Consider the following 18768-nt stretch of genomic DNA (forward strand, 5'->3'; position numbering starts at 1 on the left):
ATTTTAGAATCTTGTGTGACTGCTCAGGATCGCATCCACAATCTCCCATAGTCTAGGCAAGTACACCACTCAAAAACAACTGAGGTGGTCACAGACCGTTTAAGTATAATCTAATAAAGCTTTTGTCAAAGAGGCACTAAAACAGGGACAAGCATCAAGTTGTATTATACTTTATTTACATAACAATTGCAGCATAGCAAAATGGTGAAAGACAATAAAATATATCAAGTAAAGGAAACAACATTCAATGAAAGGATTTCTAAACAGTTAAAATATGACAACATGAAACATAACAAGCTTTACACGATAAAATATGGAATACACAACAGATCTAACGTAAATATTATAAGAAGTGGGCATAGAATGGGGGATGTACGGAATAATTGTTATAACAGGGCTTTACTGAAGTTCTGAATTTGGTTGTTAATAATTATCATTGACTGATTGTAGATTGAAAGCCTTTTATGTATTAGGTATTGGATACTGTGAATGTATTATTGTTCTTGGGGTAACTATTTCCATAGTTATCTTGGATTTGGTGAACTACATTATTTTGTTCCCAAGAGAAAGGAAAATTCCAATACAATTGTAAGATTAATTTGTCAAATCCATGAATTTAAGAATCTACCACCTAACATTTTTTTCCCTAAACCACGAAAATTGGCACCCATAAAAAAAGTACTTTCACATTAGTTGGAAATAACAAGTTTGGAGAAAGAATACAATATGTACTTATGAAGATGCAACTAAACTTGGGCACTGCAAAACAGTGGGACAGAGACCAATGTTAAATTAAATGGTTCTTTTTTACTTATAATTTATAGTTTTCATGATAAGTTATAACCAATCATTCTAGTAACACTGATTAGTCCTTTAGTAAAACTTGTTCAAGAGGTTGGGGACTGCCCATGTTTTTCTGCCTAACTGATGCCATTTCACTATGGTATTAAAATACACGGGCTTGGCAAAACACTTCATCCTGTGTTATTCCAATTAGAATACCAATAACATGTACAGAGGAACAATCCTTAACCACAGACTCAAAATTGGAGAAAAAAACTTGAACTTGAAAAATACTTGTCTGAGAATGTCCTTAACTTCCCTAGTAATTCCAATCAAAGTCTTTCACTTTCATGATGTCACATACTGTTAGGATTATATTTCAAGTTTTGTGCTGCAAGGGCCAAAGCCCAAATTATTTTGGTGGCATAAAAATGCATGAATTAAAATGAGGTTCAACATAATATCGTAAAATAAAACAGATGGCAGTGATGCTTAACAAAAGTGGTTAATAACTAGTTTTTAATTTACATTTTTTCAAAGACTACATTGTATCTATCACAATGAAAATACATGCAATAGAACAAACAGAGGTTCAAAATTATAAGGAATTTATGGAAGTGACCCTCCATTATGGTCTAGCTAGGACACTGCTTTATTATTTCAAAACTTTTATTATAAGCAGAACCAGATCTCCAAATTTATTTTTTTATTTTTGTCAAAATTTGGAATTGTCTCCCCTTAGACTACTATCTGCTAATCACATGGCTGAATCATTTATTATCCATTCTAATGCAAAATCCATTATAACATGGAATTTCACTGAATAACACCATAAATTCCACAATGCCAATATCACAATTTTTCATATGGGCATAATTATCATTAAGAATTTTAATTGTTATTTTTACAGATAAATTTGACAGTTGCATCAGAACAATTGTAATTATATTGCATTAGAAGATTTTTATAATAAATCCAGATTTGATGATCCTAAATATCCATTTACTTGCCCATCTTGCATGTCACCAGTAAATGCATATTAGCAACCACTGAAATATATGATGACACTTTCCGAAAATGTACACTAGTTTCAATATTGCTTACATGTTTTGCCACTACATATTTGTACACAAAATACGTTCAGGAGTCCAAAAATTAAATAAAATTTATATTTCACTACCTTTAACATACATTTTTATATTATAATAAAGAGTTGGAATAATTTTTACAGCAGCAGTACACAGTAAGACTAGATTTTTTCTAACAGCATATTAAGTGATTAAAACATCGGCATTGCTGTAGTTGGATCATTCTGACAACCAAATCACTTTTCTCTCTTCTTTGATGATCTGAAATACAATCAAATTAGTTGAAGCAAGTTTTTTTTATAAATTCTTTTTGAGAAAAAAAGTTTAAAAGATCTTTTGAGTTTCTATTGTAGATTTACTTCATGTGCTGTAAACCTGGCACTGTCCATGTCATGTTTTTTTCATGGTTTTCTCTGATTAATCTACCTTCATGCAATTCTCAATTTGCAGCAATTCCTCATTTCACATTATAATGCTCCTCAAAGAAAATATTAACGACTGATTATTTTTTTCGTGTGAAAATGGTGAAATTAATGGTGCCACAAAAATTTCACTGTTTACAGCATGTTATTGTAAAGCAATACATTATGCTTCTGGACACAAATTGAGATTTTCCTCAAGTCTTCAATTTCAAGTGATTTGATTGATCGAAATCTGAGTTGAGGTGGGATTTGACGAAAATCTCAATTTAAAATTCTTTATGAAACCAGGCCCTGATAATTAGATGAGAAATTTGCTCATTAGCATATTACAGAAGTTGCATGTACACTTCCATTACTCCACAAACAATTTCACGACAGTTGTAAATGCATAGATTATAAAGTTACAAAAACCAATGACTTTTAACCCATGCTTTGGGTGCCTTCCATGAAATACAACTTACTTTTTCTTGGTTTTAGGTTCTGTAGACTGGAACACACTGCTGGCAGCCATGAGATTCTCTATGTACTGTCCTAATACTTGGTTTTCTGATTTAAGCTTTAGGTTTTCCTCCTTTACTGAGTCTACCCGTGATGATAAATCTGTAAAATAACAAATACATGCATGAAAATATGTTGCCTAATTGAAAAGAGCATTTAAGACAAGTTTAACTGTTCTACACTATCAGGCAATGATAGTAAGCTACTAAAAAAGAATTTGTCACAGATATACTTTAACACCTTCTTTATACTGATTTTTTGTTTTCATGCCAGTATTCAAGACTCAAGAATCTTGCATCTTGATTTTAAATGATTGGATTGGTTGAATTTTTAAACAAATTAAGATTAAAGGACTTTTTCTCAATGTCTTTAAATATGTCAAGTTAAATGAAAATACAATAAATACTACTAGTTTTAAGTTCTTTTATGTTAAACAAACTCCGGCACTTACAAAATATGTCTTTGTTTCATTACAAAGGGTTTTTACCTAAGCTCAACTAAATACAAAGTTCTCAATATATTTTTTTCATAATTCAACAAGACATTAATGTTTCCATGTGTCTTAGGCTTGTGTAACATTTCAAGTTATTTATAACTAAATAAAACAAACCATCAAGTGTATTCTGTAGCTCTAATACTTGGGTTATAAGTCTCTGTTTCTCTTCTTCTTCGTCAGGGTTAATATCTGGGTCAAGATCTGAAAAATAAACACATAGGTTAATATTCAGGTATAAACAGAGATATTTAAAACAGAAATGAGATTGACAACTCCTATTTACAGCCATCTCTGCTACGAACATAAAGAGCTCCATTTTCTTAGCTGGCAGGACATAACAACAAGATGTGGTACTATATGACCTGAAGGTTCACAAATGGTTACAAAAAAGGTTAAACAAAAAAATTATCCTGTTGTAAAGGAATGTTTGCATTTAAAGTTGGGCATCTTAAAGTTTGACAGAATCTATAATCTTGTTCAGTGACACACTTAAATAAATAATCTACATAACATATATGTGTGAGTTGTTTCCCTTGATTTTCTCATCTTTGAATGATTATTTTCTGTTAACTCTTCTTTGGTAGGTTAAGATTATTCTTGTGCCTCATTTCATTCTTTTAAAAACTAAGTAACCTTTCATTGGAAGAAACAGACTATCAAAAATTGGTTAGTTAATGGATGATAAATATTGAAAGACATCTATTTTCATACGGGGTTTCTGAAATATCTTACTGGAGAAGTTGTCTCCCCTAGAATCTCTCTTGTTCCCATATACATTGCTTTGTTGTAGATCACCTGTAGTCAAATAAAAAAAGTCATCAAATTTAATCATATTACTTTTAGTTTTTACATGTACGTTTTTCGTTTCATTTTTTTTCCTTAATTGTCTTTACTTGAACAGCATAAAAAAACAAAAAGGCATCCAAATCTGCTCTTTTAAGTCTAAAGAAACTTTGGTTCTAATCTAGAGGGAGAAATGAGCAAATACTTCTCCTTGTTTGTTCTAACTTCTCCCATTTGTCTTTGACAGGGAAAAGTTTTTGTAGAATATTACATAGACAAATATGTAAATATTGTTATTTTCAAACAGAGTTTACTACAACTTCTCCTTGTCATCGATGCCTAGATAAAGCCCTGAAGAAACTAAAATATCTGAAAAAGCCACAAACATAAATAAACATGTAAAATTAATTTCCAAATACTGGCAAATATAAAACAGAGGTTGGACAAATGAACCCACATAACCAAAGAAGAATAGCTAAGGTACAAATGAGGAGAAATCATTAGATAAAACAAGAGGCAGGGTTCACTCTATCTGTTGTGTATTTAATACCAATATATTTTGGGTAGATGAATAAATACCAAGCATTACATGTAAAAATCTGTATCGCATATGGTATCAACCTAATACTCCTATATCACAAAAAGTCCGCAGGGTGATATAGGTCATGGGTTGATACCACATGCGATATAGATTTTGACGTCATGTTCATTATATAATGTATTTTAACTGTACTTCAAGTATGGTCCATGAAGGGGTGCAATATAGGTTATGTGATATAGGTCTAGAGGTGTGATATAGGGTATGGGATATAGGTAAACGATATAGGATTTAAACAAACACTTACATCATATATTTAGATAAAAATATACCTTTTTTGTATATGCATTACAAGTGTTCATTTAAACCCTATATCGTCTACTCTACATTACAGAATAAGGTGGTTAGATAGGCTCTAATTTTTATTCATAGGTACTTGGTATATTATCCACGAGGAGAAGTAAAGTACAACAAAAATTAATAAAAAAAGGAAAACGCAGTAGAGGAAACAAATATATTTTTAATTTTGGCCTAAATACTTGTACTAACCTGTGTCACTATCACTTGACAGAGGCACATTATACAAATCTTCCTTCAAGCCCTCACCAGACATCTTGTATACTTTATATGTATCTAAAATGCAAAAAAATATTTATATGAACATTTTTAAGAGAGAAAGTACAAAAATTATGATAGATCAAATTATCCTTGAAGTTTTAGACCTGATTTGGATATAAACATTTCTTAGAAAATACAAAAATACCAAAATTATATACAAGAAATTTCAACATGAAACTTTCAATGTTAATACACTTAGCTGATGCAGATCCCTGGTGAATCGTCATATCAAAGAATAAAAAATTATTTGTCACTGCCTCTCTGCCAACAATGTTAACTTTCCAGATAGCCTCTAAGGGAGACTTTCCTTAGGTCTCAGTGGGATACTTATCAACATTAAGATTGTGATACATAAAGTAAGATAAATAACAAACACTAAATATCTAATACTAAAACATACATGTACATGTACAATAGTTATGAACCTTATCTGCCTGATCGTTCAAGTAAGAAAGCACATGTGCAAGCTTACAAACATCATGTCCAAGTTTATTAACTAAAGATGTAGTTAAAAGTATGTTTCAAATTAATCACTAAATGGACACAACTCTTACGAATCACTGGAACATCAGTATTCAGCACTTTACATCAATCTCATGTAAACATCAAAGTAACTTGGATTGATTTCAATAATCTGTTTCAAGCAAAAGCTTGTAAAATTGAAATTGAATATAATACTAACATATAACGAATTTCAAGAGTTATGTCCCTTACCTTAGGTCTACCACCTTAACTTATTCTTTATTTGTGATGGCAAAAGATGTCAATTTATTATTCTGTGTTCTAGATTTGGCAGATTGTTCATTATTATAACTTCTCCATGTCAATATGTGCATTGGACATTGTGGGTGCTGCATGTGGTTTTTGACTGAAAATTTGTTGTTGTAGTTTTCTTTTTTTGAAATGGTAATGAGATATTTGACCATCATCAATTTAATCAAATCTCCTAGGAAAAGGTCAGATTTCCTTCAAATATCAAATGGAACTATTCTTCCATTTCTATTGCACTAAAATAAGTTTCTCTTCTGAGTAACCAGAAAAGCTGGGTAGTTCTGATTGTTTCAAATATCTAATCACTTGAGATATGCATTTAACTTAAAAAAGAGTCATTGGAACAGCCAAACAAATAAGGCCAAGCAAAAACAAAAATTGCAGCCATTTTGTTTACATTTTTGGAAATTCATGTATAAGCCATACATTTTATTAGCCTATTTGCAGGCTGTTTCTGCAAGCTACAATGAAGCACATTACATATATCTGGATAAGAATGTCAAAACTAATAAAAAGCAGGTTCTATTTTGTTCTGTTTTGTTTTACCAGGACTGAATTGCATAAAATATCTGCCACTAGATGTATAGTATAATACTGTAACATAATAATAATAACCTCCTTTATTTGAACAGAATAGCATATTTAGTCCATGGACTAGTTTACAATATGGTCCTGTATATGTAGATATATACATAGTATACAACATAAAGAATAAAATGCAATTAAAAGTAACACAGTAAATGACATAAAGGAAAAGACAATTACTTCACATGTCTTACATATTTTTCTAGCTATGCGTCTTTGAAACTCTCAGTTGTACAATTTCTAATATTTGTTTGTATATTGTTCCATAATAAACTACCTGATACAATGATATCGTTTAAAATATTCTGTTCGGGCTCACGGCACAAATAACATTACTTTCACTCTGTCTAGTATTTCTATAACTTATTTGATGAACGAATTTAAAAACATTAAGTACTCAATAGATAATTGTTTCAAAGACTTTAACACTAGTATAGCTTTTCTATATATAAAATAATCAGGCATTGGCATTCATCTCAATTTGTAACTATAATCAACCAATCAGTCATGAAATTCATTCAACCAGGCCTAGATGGTGAGATCTGACCTAGGATCCTTACACTGTATATTGATGATTAACTACCTTAAAAACATGTATAAGTGTTTTGAAAGCACATCTTATGGACTCAATTATAATCAGGGATATAAACAAAAAATTAGAGCATGTGCAGACAAGCAGCCAGATTCATCACTGGTGACTACAAGTCCAGAGACAAAGGAAGCATCATAATCACGCTAGCCAGATTCCAACCAGAAGAACTTAAAGAATGACACACAAGCAAGGCTCACGTTCTTGTACAAGTTGGTTGAGGAACTGGTACCTACTATCGAAGCAAAAGACTATTTGAAACCAGTCAGGCAAAAACACCTCATAGATCTAAGAGATATAGTGACTTTCAAACCACCAATTTCATTGACAAATAAGTGCAGCATAATTCAAAGTGTTTTCAAGTGCCACCTAGCAAAAAAAACAATATTTGAACTCTCATTTTGTAAAGACTGTAATCGAGTGGAATCAACTTGACAACACACAGTAAATTCCACCAGCATAGAAAGCTCATCAATGACTAGTAAACCTGTTGCTTTCCCTCCCCATCGAGTATCTGTATCTGTACAGGTACCTCTTGTAGTCTTCTGTAGGCACTTTAAAGATGGGAGAGAGGGTGCTCTGTGTTTTTGTTGTGCAAAGCTGCCCAGAATATCTGGGCTCTTGCAGATGACTGCTCCTTTGTCAAGCTGGTTTCTACTCTGTTACAGTATTCAGGAAAAAGAGTTTCTATAAATGGTTATGTTACATGTAAAAGTTTCGAAACACTTACTATGGTTTATCTCATTCACAGGACAGTCAAGTGTAGCTTCTTCCTTTGCTGTTGTAGAGTTTGCAAGACCAGGTCCTTGAGCATATTAGTGGTGGAACCACAGTGATATTGACTTGCAGTCACAAATGATGAACTGTGAATCTCTCTATCTTATCAACATCACCTTTCAGGAAGGGGTCCCAAATTACTGACCCATATTTAAATGTACAGTGAACTAAAGAGAGGTAGGCATTTTTCCAGCATAGGAATAGATTCTTGCATGTGTACATAGATACTGTGGTACTTGTATTCTAATGATCAGGAACTACACTGAGATCATTGAGATCATTATCACTTGTAGTTAATTTTTTATGTATATATATTACAAACAGTAGTATTACAGATACTGTGAAGTCAGCCTCATATCTTGACCTACACTTAGAAATCGATGGTAAAGGAAAACTATTGACCAAACTTTACGACAAACGTGATGACTTTTCATTCAGAATTGTCAACTTTCCTTTCATCTGTGGCAACATCCCTTCGGCTCCTGCGTATGGAGTGTTCATATCACAACTCATACGTTATGCCAGAGGTTGCCCAAACTACGCATACTTTTTGTATCGCGCTAGAACTCTAACAAATAGGCCTTTGGAACAGGGTAATGTTGCTACAAGATTGAAGTCATCACTACAGAAGTTTTATGGTTGTCATCATTAACTTGTGGATCGTTATGGTGTATCCATCAGCACCATGAAAACTGATTTATTCAGTGGGTCATAGTTTTCATTTCCTCGTTTGTCTACCCCAGACTTGACTTTTTTATGAGCAACTCAGCGGGTGTTTCTAGAAAAGCAGAGGACGCTTACCCTACCGGTGCGCCTGGTCCATGCTCCCAGTTTTTAATTGGAGTCGGAGTTGCTCATTTACTTTTGTTACTTTGTATGTATAATTTTAGTTACTTTATGTTCTTTGTTGTGTATGTCTGTTTTCCATGTCTGGTCTTTGTCCCTGGATTACATTCTTTTGATTACCGCTATAACCTTGGTTCCCTTGATTACTTTTTCATGTAATATTTTCTGGGGTACAAGCTTGAGAGTGAAAAAAAATAATGTACCTTATTAAGGAATGCTTATATAGTGTACACATAAAATAAGGATTCCATGCTTCAGAAGCTGATAAATATGATGCTGAATGAATAAGTAATGTGAAATTGAATGACTAATGAAATAATGATTGTTTGACCTAAAATAAGGCTTCCGCGAAATTCCAATGAAATACAAAACATGATGTTTATAATGAAAGATAAAATAAGTTTGTAAAAAAATATATACCACTAAAAATCACAAAAACAAAGATAGTTCAGTTGTTGATATTATGCAGCGCCTACTTCCGTTTCTCCATGTTGTCCCAACGGTCACATGACTCTGACGTCACGCAACAGGTACTCGTTCACACACGACTTCATTCAACCTGTCAACAGAGAAAAAGGTGCTTAGAAAACAATACAGTTTACTTTCTAAATCATGCCTAGTGTCAGCTTTTGGACATTTTTGACTTAATATAATGGAAAATTATACTATTTTCAGTCGTGAAACATCGATCCTAGTTTATTGAGTGAGTTTCAGATACAGGTGAGAAAAATACTTTTTTAACTATTCAAAGAAAGTTTCCAAGTTGTTTATTGGGCCATGTCAGTCATTACTATTTCATGTCCAGTTTTATAAGCATCCATACTAATTACGATAAAATAATTGCATTTCATATAATTAAATTACAAATGCTACATAACACTGATTACCTGTTGATTACACGTGCGTTTTACGACCAGGTGAATGTTTATTTGACAGCTACTTGTTTATTTGGTATCAGAAACGGCCTCGGGTAATAAACAACCAACAATGATCTCTTAATTATTAATTTTATGGTCCAGTGGCTTGACTCAGTTTAGTTAATCATCATTGCATGATTTTTAATCAGATCGAAAAATGAAGCAGATAGAGCCATCAAGTCGAATTCATTCATGTCCACAAATATAGAAGCTTTAGAAAGTTTGTTTTGCCTGATCTGTTGCAGATCCAAAAATTCTGAAAATGAAGGGGGAGCTGCTGACAAGCCTAAAAGGGCCCTTCAGTGATTTCCATTTTTTCTATATTAATTATCAACCAAACATTTCAAGCATGGGGGATGGGCAGGTCCCTTTGGGACCCTAGGACCCCCTATGTTTATATGTTTATTAATCAGGATTTTTAAAATGATTGATTGCACTATTTTTTTTCATTGTTTTATCTTTTTTATGTATTATTATGTTTATTTTTGTGAGAGTGCATGCTGAGAATATCTCTGCCTTATCAAAAGGATTGATATCTACAGAAGAGGTTTTGTTTTCAATTACTGTTGTTACAGAATTTATTTTAAAGAAAATCAACTAAACCCTGTTTAATTTGTTATTAGGATTTTCTATCTCGTGTCATAGGCATGAATATCCATTTGCTAAAAACTAAGTTAAAAGTACTTTTCTAAGTGCACCTTCAATATTATTTACTTTTTTTAAATATGTACCCTAATTTTGAACATGTTTCTTGAAACCCAGATTATTTCAGACTTGATATTTGCTTGTAATACAGTGATCTTGCTACAAAATTAGAATAGAGGACTCTTTTAGAATGCTTAAATCACCCAATCGTGATAATACATTTTTAAGGAAAAGTCTTTAAATAGTTCTGTATTTTAAGTATTTATGTTTCAGGTACTATAAGAATTTCATTGCCTAAATATCTTAGTACAGAGATTTAAATACGAAAAGGACTTTTTTTAAATTTTCACATTCATTTTGAGGGTAGAGGGGCACATTCAAATAAACCCTCTGTTGCTAAATGACCTGAGACACTATGTTTAATTCTGAAATATTTTAATCTTTTACAGGATTTAGTGAGTTTTTCTGTTGGATTTACTGAAAAATATTGTTGTTCAAACAAATGGATTAGTATTGCTAAAAGAGTTGGTATCCAAAGGTTTGAAGTGTCCATCTCCAATATTTTTTAACCATGATGACAAAACGGTAGTACATGATTGGAAAAGTGAACCCTGATAATGCCAGCACTATGTCACATTGTGATAACTTACTGCAGCGCATTAATAGCGAACTGCCAGAGGAATGGGAGGCAAAGTTAGTCGCAGAGCAGGGCCGCATCTATTATCTCAAGTATGTTTTACCATAGAAATAAAATTTTTATTTTAATTAACTTTTTGGTACACTTACAGTTTGGGAAAATTTCAGGAAAGATACCCTTTTTTATTAAAAAAAAAAAAAAAAACTAAACGAAACAGTTTGTTCTAAAAGATAAAGGGTATAAAATTTGGTGATTTTGAAGTAAAAAGGTGTAAGAAAAATTTCGCAGAATTTATTTTGGCATTATTAGACAGACTGCTAAAATATGGCAAAATTAGCACCTTGTGAAAATTATCCAATACAAATGTATATGGTAATTTCCCCAAACCACAGTACATGTACATTTGTACATGTGTATGATCTGTCCAGTACAGATGAGAAAGAAGCTTGGCCATTTATCAAGGTATTATTGACCTCCTAAGATTGATACTTATCCTGTTTTTGTCCAAACAGAAGCTTAACAAATCAATACAGACCAACTTAATTGGAAAAGTTTATCAACACTTCAACAATACAACTCACTGTTTGATTTGACACAAACATGAAACGCAAATTGATAGAAAATTTTGATCCATCAGATAAAACTTAATAAACTGAGAAACTTCAGAAAATTTCTTTAATAGAATGAACAGATGTATTGATCAATTTCAGGATTGTAAACTTGATCTCTCTAGTAGGTTAAGGAAAGACAACTTGGTCCAATGTGCTCAAGTTAAGCCATGGAGAGCACTTAACAGCACATTTTTTATCTACAATGTTGAAATCCATACTTTTCTCTGTAGACTTTCATTCATTACATGTATGTCTACCCTCACTTTGGTGGGGAATCATATTGCTTTTGTCATGTCTGTATGTCCCCAAATTTCAATAAAGCATCATCCATCTAAAAATTATAGCATCACATTTGTATTGGACCCTATGGGATGTTCTTTTGGATAGCATCCTTGTAAAAAATGTAGCATCAGAGAAATGTGATGCTGTATGGCCTGGGGAGATCACTGGTCTGTCCATCACACTTTAGTAAGTGCAACATCTCAGAAACTATTGCACTAAATTTCATTAAACTTTGTTGGTAGTAGCTAGGATGATATGTAGTGCAGTATGCATGTTACTAGGAATTTATGAATTTTTTATAGCCCTGTTCCCTGCATGAAAAACTTAAACAAATGTATTATTTCCGTGGCCTCATTAAGTCTCCACTAATCTGATTATAACAAGAGTTATACAACAAGATTTCTGCAATAAACAATACTATTAAACTGTATATGGTCAATATTCCAGGGCAAGACTGGAATAATTGTCCAGAACATGAGTAACTATAGCTATAATGATTTCACATTACTTGATGATAAGCATGAATTATATTTCTGTTACTGATTTGGCAACCATTACAAAAGGCAACTTTACCAAACATAACGATGATCGTTGATGATGTAATTAGTTGGTAATATTCAATTCTGAACTTGGCAATTGTTTTGATTTTCTTTTGTTTGGTCATCATTGGCTGTATTGATCAATGCTGAACAGTCTTTTGGAAAAGAATATGAATTGTGATTTTCTGGAAAGCCTCCAAAAAGTTTGATCCTTGTTCCACTGGGCAATGTACAATGTATTATGCTTTCATCTCTCTTACTTGAAACATAGGATCCACCTATGGAATCAATGATGCTCTTTTAGCAAAATGTACAAGTTCTTATGTACAAATTCACTCTTGCTTCCCATCATGAAATATTATGAGGGAGAAGCCAGTTGTTTCCCTCTTTATTTGTCTATGCTCTGACCCTGAATATTTTGGAATGAAGTTTATTTTATGTACATGAAGATGAGGCTGATGTTTATGGAATTGTCAATAAATTTAGATCTAATTTTGATTAAAGTATAGACATACTTTGTTTGATCTCTCAGGATGCCAGTAATTGGCATGAAAAATATGATTCTAGCATATTGACTTAAGTATTGATGAATTGACCCTTAGAAAAAGTATTGGACCACACTCAGATAAATTAGCATAACACTTCAGGTTATTGACTGAGTTATATGGAAAATAGCAGCAGTAAAACTTCAAATCAGATTAAGAATTATCAGAAAAACTTAAACTTTGCTTCACCTCAGTATAAAGGCATTAGATATGATATTTCTTCATGTCAATGTACTGGCTTAAATTGTACCCCCTCTAAGGTACCATGTATGTAAAAATGGAAATAACTAATTTGATCAATGAAATACCCAATACTCCAAGAAAGATATCTCATATGTAAGGAATTTTATATTGAACTTACTAACTAGTAATATGTAATTTATGTGTAACTGAATTGCTGCTTTTTTTCTCAACACTTTTATCTTAGCAAGAATATAACACATTTTGTAACTCTACAAAAAAGCCTTGAAATACTGTTTGCATCATACATATGAATAAAAAAAATTGGCATATATACATGTCCTTTTGAAGAAAATGTGGCAGGATAAAATGTTAGATGTTTGATGCAATAGATAATTTCTACTTTGCTGGATTATAGTACTATTAACAAAGTATTCATGTAAGAATCAGGCAATTAAGGCGGTAGACCTAGGGTAAGGGACATAATTCATGAAATCAGTGATATGTTTGTTTTATATTCAATTTCACCAAAGCCTCTCCCGCTTCCGTTTGAAACAGGATAAAATGAATCCAAGTTAATTAGATGCTTACATAAGATTGATGTAAAATACTGAATACAAACGTTCCAATGATTTTTAAGAGTTGTATCCCTTACCCTAGGTCTACCCCATTAAGCAGTGGATGAATGTCTTAAAACAAACAATAGTGCTTGTTCATAGGGAAGTTTTTGGATGCTTTATTTCAAGGAAATGAAATTTATGAAAAAAACTTGCATTTTTTCTTATACAGATCTGTTCTTAGCTTCTGTTAGTAAACAAGGCTCACAATACATTCATATGGGCGACATAATGCAAATTTTCATTTTCAATCTTCCACTTTATGAATCTTCAATCATATTTCTTAACATTCATCATTTGAGAGATTGTTTGACATAGTTAAGTTGCTATTTGCAGGGGGTTTAGAGTTTTTCAATTTTGATGAGTCTGTTATCTTATAAATCAGAATTTGATGTAATTTACAGTGAAAGTTGTGATGGAAGTCAGTGCCTGTAGAAAGATATATAAATGTAACTGAAGTTTGATTGATTAGTGCTTTGTACATTTTTATTTTAATTGGGTAGAAAATTAGTAAAAAAAAGTCAAAATAAAATTCAAAAGTTCAGAATTACCTTGATAGTTTTGAGTATAGCCATTATGCAATGACAGGTCCAGAGGGGTCTTAATATCCCCCAATATTGCTGGAAAATTTTGTCTATTTCATGGGGAAATAAATGTGTTAATATTAGCCTAATCTCAAACCACCACCTCCCCACAAACACCCTCATTTTCAAAATCTCTGAATCTGCTGCATTATGTATCTTGTTCAATGAAACATTTTGCCGAAACTGATTTCGTTCCAGGGGGATGTCTGCACTTACTGGAAAAGAAAATTCACTCTTTGTGGTTACGATATTGCATTATTTGATCAATATCATTTCACTGCATGTAGGTATGATTAAGTGCTTCTCCCTTTCTTATACTGATGTAATGAAGTGAAAGTAATGTTGGAATTTCTCTCATTCAGAATTTTTAATTGCTTTTCAAACCTACATGTTCTGGTGAATTATTCAACACAATAGATATCTTCTTGAGCAAGAAGTAATTAAGTTACCAATTATTTTAGTTTTCATTTAATTCACGGATATGGTTTTCCCTTTTTGAACATATCTAGTGGCTATAAGAGGTGGGCATGAATAAGTATTGAAATTAAATTGCAACACCATAAGTTGATAATTTTTACATCTCATTTAATTTTCACTGTTAGAAATGTTTTGCTTTTTATTTCACTGTGAAATTAGGTAGTATTATTGCTTTGCTTGATGTTTAAAAGTGGAATTAAACATGAGATGGAATTGATGAATGACTCAAAAATGTCTGTACAAAACTAAATATGTTAAATTATTCTGCAAAAATAGAAAGAAAGAAAAAAAAAGACTAAGTGAGTCATTCAGAAAACATTTAGTGATTGGGAATACCTGGTGCATACATGTATAATAAATAGAAACCTAAATACCAGCAATCTTTTGCATAAAAAATAAAAGCTGTGATTTTTTAGGGGAGAGAACTCACTGACATTGGCTTGATTGTCTCTCGTATTCTTTTTTATTGTCTTTTTTTCTAACTCCTTTTAACCTACTTGATTGATTTTCATGATTCTTTGCAGGAATATTTTTATGCACCTGTCATTTTGATTTTTGATTTGAATAGAATTGATGTTTTCTTGAGCATAATATGTATTATGCTTTTTACTCTAGTAGGGTGACACATTTTGAATCAGCAACTCCTTTTAGACTGCTGTATGGATCTATATGTATTGTGACTTAGAGGAATTATTTTCATGAAACTGTTTATGAATCATGTCATGTGACTGGCATGGCATTGTTATATACATGTTTTTTTTTATTTTTTATTTCTTTTTGAATATAGTCAGGGTTTTACAACATCTCCCTTATTATATACATGTTTGTACTAATACTTATATGGGATCAATAAGTTAAGGTATTTTTTGGAAATAAAAAAAATATATATGTCTATGAAAGGGAATAGGAGGGTAGGTCTCAGTGGGGGTATCTTTTTATGAGCTATGCTCAGAGTAGTTTTAGTTAGTTTAGAGGATAAGAATAACATTTTCAGCCCACAGCAATATTTTATCATATTTGTTCTGCCTACTTGTTAAGAAGAGAAACCAAATAGTAGGGAGTGCAGAATACTTTAAAAAAGTTCAAATAAGCTAAAAGTTCATCTTTGGCTTTTACAGATATGGACTTATTTATATAACCTGAAGTACATACATTTTGTCAAATTGAACTTTTATAGGGCTATAATGGGACATCTAGGACTTCTGTTAGTATCTCCATTCACAAGAAAGATCTAACTATGTGAATTTTTTGGTAGCATAAATATTTCACAATAATATTTGGTTAGAGATTACTGTAGGCAACTGAAAGTCAGTGGGAAAGCTATGATGTACTGAAAGTTGTTAATTATGCATTGATTAACTCTAGAAGCCAGCATTAATGTCATTGAAAATATATTGAAGTAAATTCAATTTCAAGCAATAATTGAATGACTTATTTCAACATTGGGAAGCCTTTGTCAGGTGTTGGTATATTTAGTGTCTGGAATGTTAAGATTCTATGGATAAGCTGTGGTAAGTAAATGTACATGTACATGTATGTATTCATTATGTGTTTGAAAATCAGCTGATTAAGAATAACACATAAAAAAGCTACTGTTTTTTTTTGTTTTTTCGAAACAAACCCACAAGCAGTTATCGTGAGTTCAGATTTACTTTTAATGGTGGAATGTCCTAGACTTTTCCCATTTTCAAATCGGGAGTTCACTAGAGGAAACAATAAAGTGTCAAAGAAACAAGATAGCAGGACCCAGGTAAAAAAAAATGTTTATGGTACAGAAATTGAGAGTCCTACCCATGCAAATTTGAACTCAAGGTAGTCATTTATACTGGGGTATATGACTGTCTTTTGACCAACATACTATTGTACTAAATGTATACCACTGTCTGTACATTTTGCTTTTATTTGCCTATTTTTGTTGTTTGTTTACAGATTTATCATTTCTGAGTTATCTAACTGTTTAACACAAGCAAAAAATGGAGACATCCATATCCTGTACTATAAGCTATTGAACTGCTTGAAAAAGTTTTGCAATGCAACCATTTAGAATTGGTGCCATAATTACACATGTATTTGTAAGATTATATATATTTATTGATGTACTATTTTAAAATGTCAGTAAGTTTGGATTTTGTTTTTAAATGTCCTTTGCATAGATAGAAGGTTTGATAGATTCATATCTATTCATAACAGGAGTGTTTAATGACATTGTTTGTAAAAACCTCACTTTTAAATATCTATAAATGTAAAAACATTCTCTTTGTGCTTAAGATATGCAGTGTACCACTCCAGAAGACCTGTTCACTATCCTTTAGGTAGATAGACATAAATTGCTTTTCATAAAGTTACTGCCCTTGACTTGAATTTCAGTCATGATAGGATATTGATATGATTCACATGAATGAGTTGTTCTATTTTCTTATTATATTTGTTTGTGTCTATTGAGTTCTTGATCAGTATGTCATACTCATGTACTTAATCTTGTCTCTTTAAACAATGTAACTTGTCACATGATTTGAGGGGGTCTTTATTCCATTCATTTTGTTCCTGTCAGTTTACAAATGTACATTGTTGAAAAATATTGTCAAAATTACAGACTAACTTCAAAATTTAATTCCCATGGATATTTTATTTCAAAGAAACAACACTTTATCAATCAATTTGATGATGTTGTACATGTATGCCTAGTGCTTATCAGAGGACTTAATGGTACATTCCATACAGAGCTTTGTTGTTCGGCACTATCAAAAAGCATGTCTCAGATAAAATTTATGAAAATTTACAAAAGCAGCAATACAATTCCTTCAGAGTTGTAGGTAAACTCAAAAATATCTAGGACAGGTTCAAATTGAACTGATTTTTATCATTGTGTGTCTAAGTTTTTAACCCAGCATTTGTCTGGAAGCTCTTAATATTTCAAGCTCAATGGCAAAAACAGCCTAAACTATACTGTCTTTTTGGAAGAAAAAGTGACTGGTACAGATCTACATATTTTGACTCCCTAAGAGGTCTTGTGGTGCATCATGCACCACCAGACCTCTAATACAGTCTTTGCCCTCCTGATTTCAGACAACGAGCCCCTGACCTTAATCTGCAAAAGAATTTTTTTAAATAGGATTCACTATTTTTTCTAATTTTACAAAATTTCTGCAAGCCCACCACTACTTTTACCAGCATTGGCTGGTGGGCTGGTCCCAATTTCGAAGACTGCTAATACACCATGGTTGCCCTCTTTGCACTCTAAGAGTGTGCAACATTTGTAAGATAGAGTGGCAAATGACTGGATTTTTGACATTAGGAAAAGAGTTGTCTTCCTGGTTGTTCTTATGAATTAGCGTATCAACAGTCATGCTGCTGTTCAAGAGCCCATCTTGTAAAACATCCTTAGAATACTTTTATGTGAAGCTGCAGTTTTAAGTTTGATGTTAACAAGTTTCAGTCAATGTTAATCCTTAAGGGCTGTAACATTAAATATCTGTTAATGGACACAAAGTTCTAATTTTAAGTTGAATTGGAGAACCAGGTCAAGTTTACCTCATAAACACCTACACGGTATATCATATTTGGTAGTAGATTTTGGTAGTTGAGATCAAGATTTGATAGAGAAATATCTGGTAGATTTAAAGGTGTGAATCTTTATCTACTATGAATACTCCAATAATCAGGTATGAAATCTGTTGTGGATGATTGGACGACAGTTCATAAAAATATTTAAATTCCTTAGGGTTTTGAATTCCAATGTCATAAAAATTGGCTATATTTGGGCCTTGTTTTATAACTGTCAGTTTTTAAGATTTTGAAGTCATCTTTTTATTTTCATATTGACAGGAGAGGGACAGAACCTATCAGATAAAAGCAAATTGTAAAGAATTATTTCTTTAAAACTTGTAAACATTTCTGACTAGATAAAAGTTTCAAGCTAGGACAAAATGAGCTGAAGCAT

The 18768-nt window shown here is 32.0% G+C and overlaps 2 protein-coding genes across 13 annotated transcripts in view; one reads left to right on the plus strand and one right to left on the minus strand.

The window, feature by feature from the left end:
* Positions 1-154: 154 nt before the first annotated feature.
* Positions 155-9298, minus strand: LOC148604805 (short coiled-coil protein B-like). Of its 4 annotated transcripts, none has more exons than XM_088550548.1 (7): positions 9215-9298; positions 7902-8064; positions 5158-5241; positions 4020-4082; positions 3402-3488; positions 2755-2893; positions 155-2132 (listed from the first exon to the last, which is right to left on the minus strand). In XM_088550548.1, exons 3-7 carry the CDS (start codon positions 5219-5221, stop codon positions 2108-2110), a joined length of 378 nt encoding a protein of 125 aa, XP_088406674.1. In that variant the 5' UTR covers positions 5222-5241; positions 7902-8064; positions 9215-9298; the 3' UTR covers positions 155-2107. The 4 variants fall into 4 exon arrangements, with proteins under 4 accessions (XP_088406674.1, XP_088406675.1, XP_088406673.1 ...); XM_088550549.1 differs by having other exon boundaries at positions 7902-8088; XM_088550547.1 differs by having other exon boundaries at positions 7902-8115.
* Positions 9299-9311: 13 nt separating this feature from the next.
* The window catches only part of LOC148604806 (uncharacterized), a 98401-nt gene continuing 88944 nt past the window's right edge, over positions 9312-18768 (plus strand). For 8 of the 9 annotated variants that reach the window (XM_088550534.1, XM_088550536.1, XM_088550535.1 and 5 more), the window contains exons 1-2: positions 9313-9514; positions 10806-11085. In XM_088550534.1, coding sequence (XP_088406660.1) covers positions 10949-11085 — 137 coding nt within the window. In that variant the 5' untranslated portion in view covers positions 9313-9514; positions 10806-10948. Of the gene's footprint in view, positions 9515-10805; positions 11086-18768 lie in introns of all 9 variants that reach the window. The other variant, XM_088550542.1, reaches the window with a different exon arrangement.

The sequence above is a fragment of the Perna viridis genome, chromosome 10 (assembly GCF_037379345.1).
Source record: "Perna viridis isolate PV_CMFRI_1.1 ecotype Kerala chromosome 10, ASM3737934v1, whole genome shotgun sequence".
Taxonomy (NCBI): domain Eukaryota; kingdom Metazoa; phylum Mollusca; class Bivalvia; order Mytilida; family Mytilidae; genus Perna; species Perna viridis.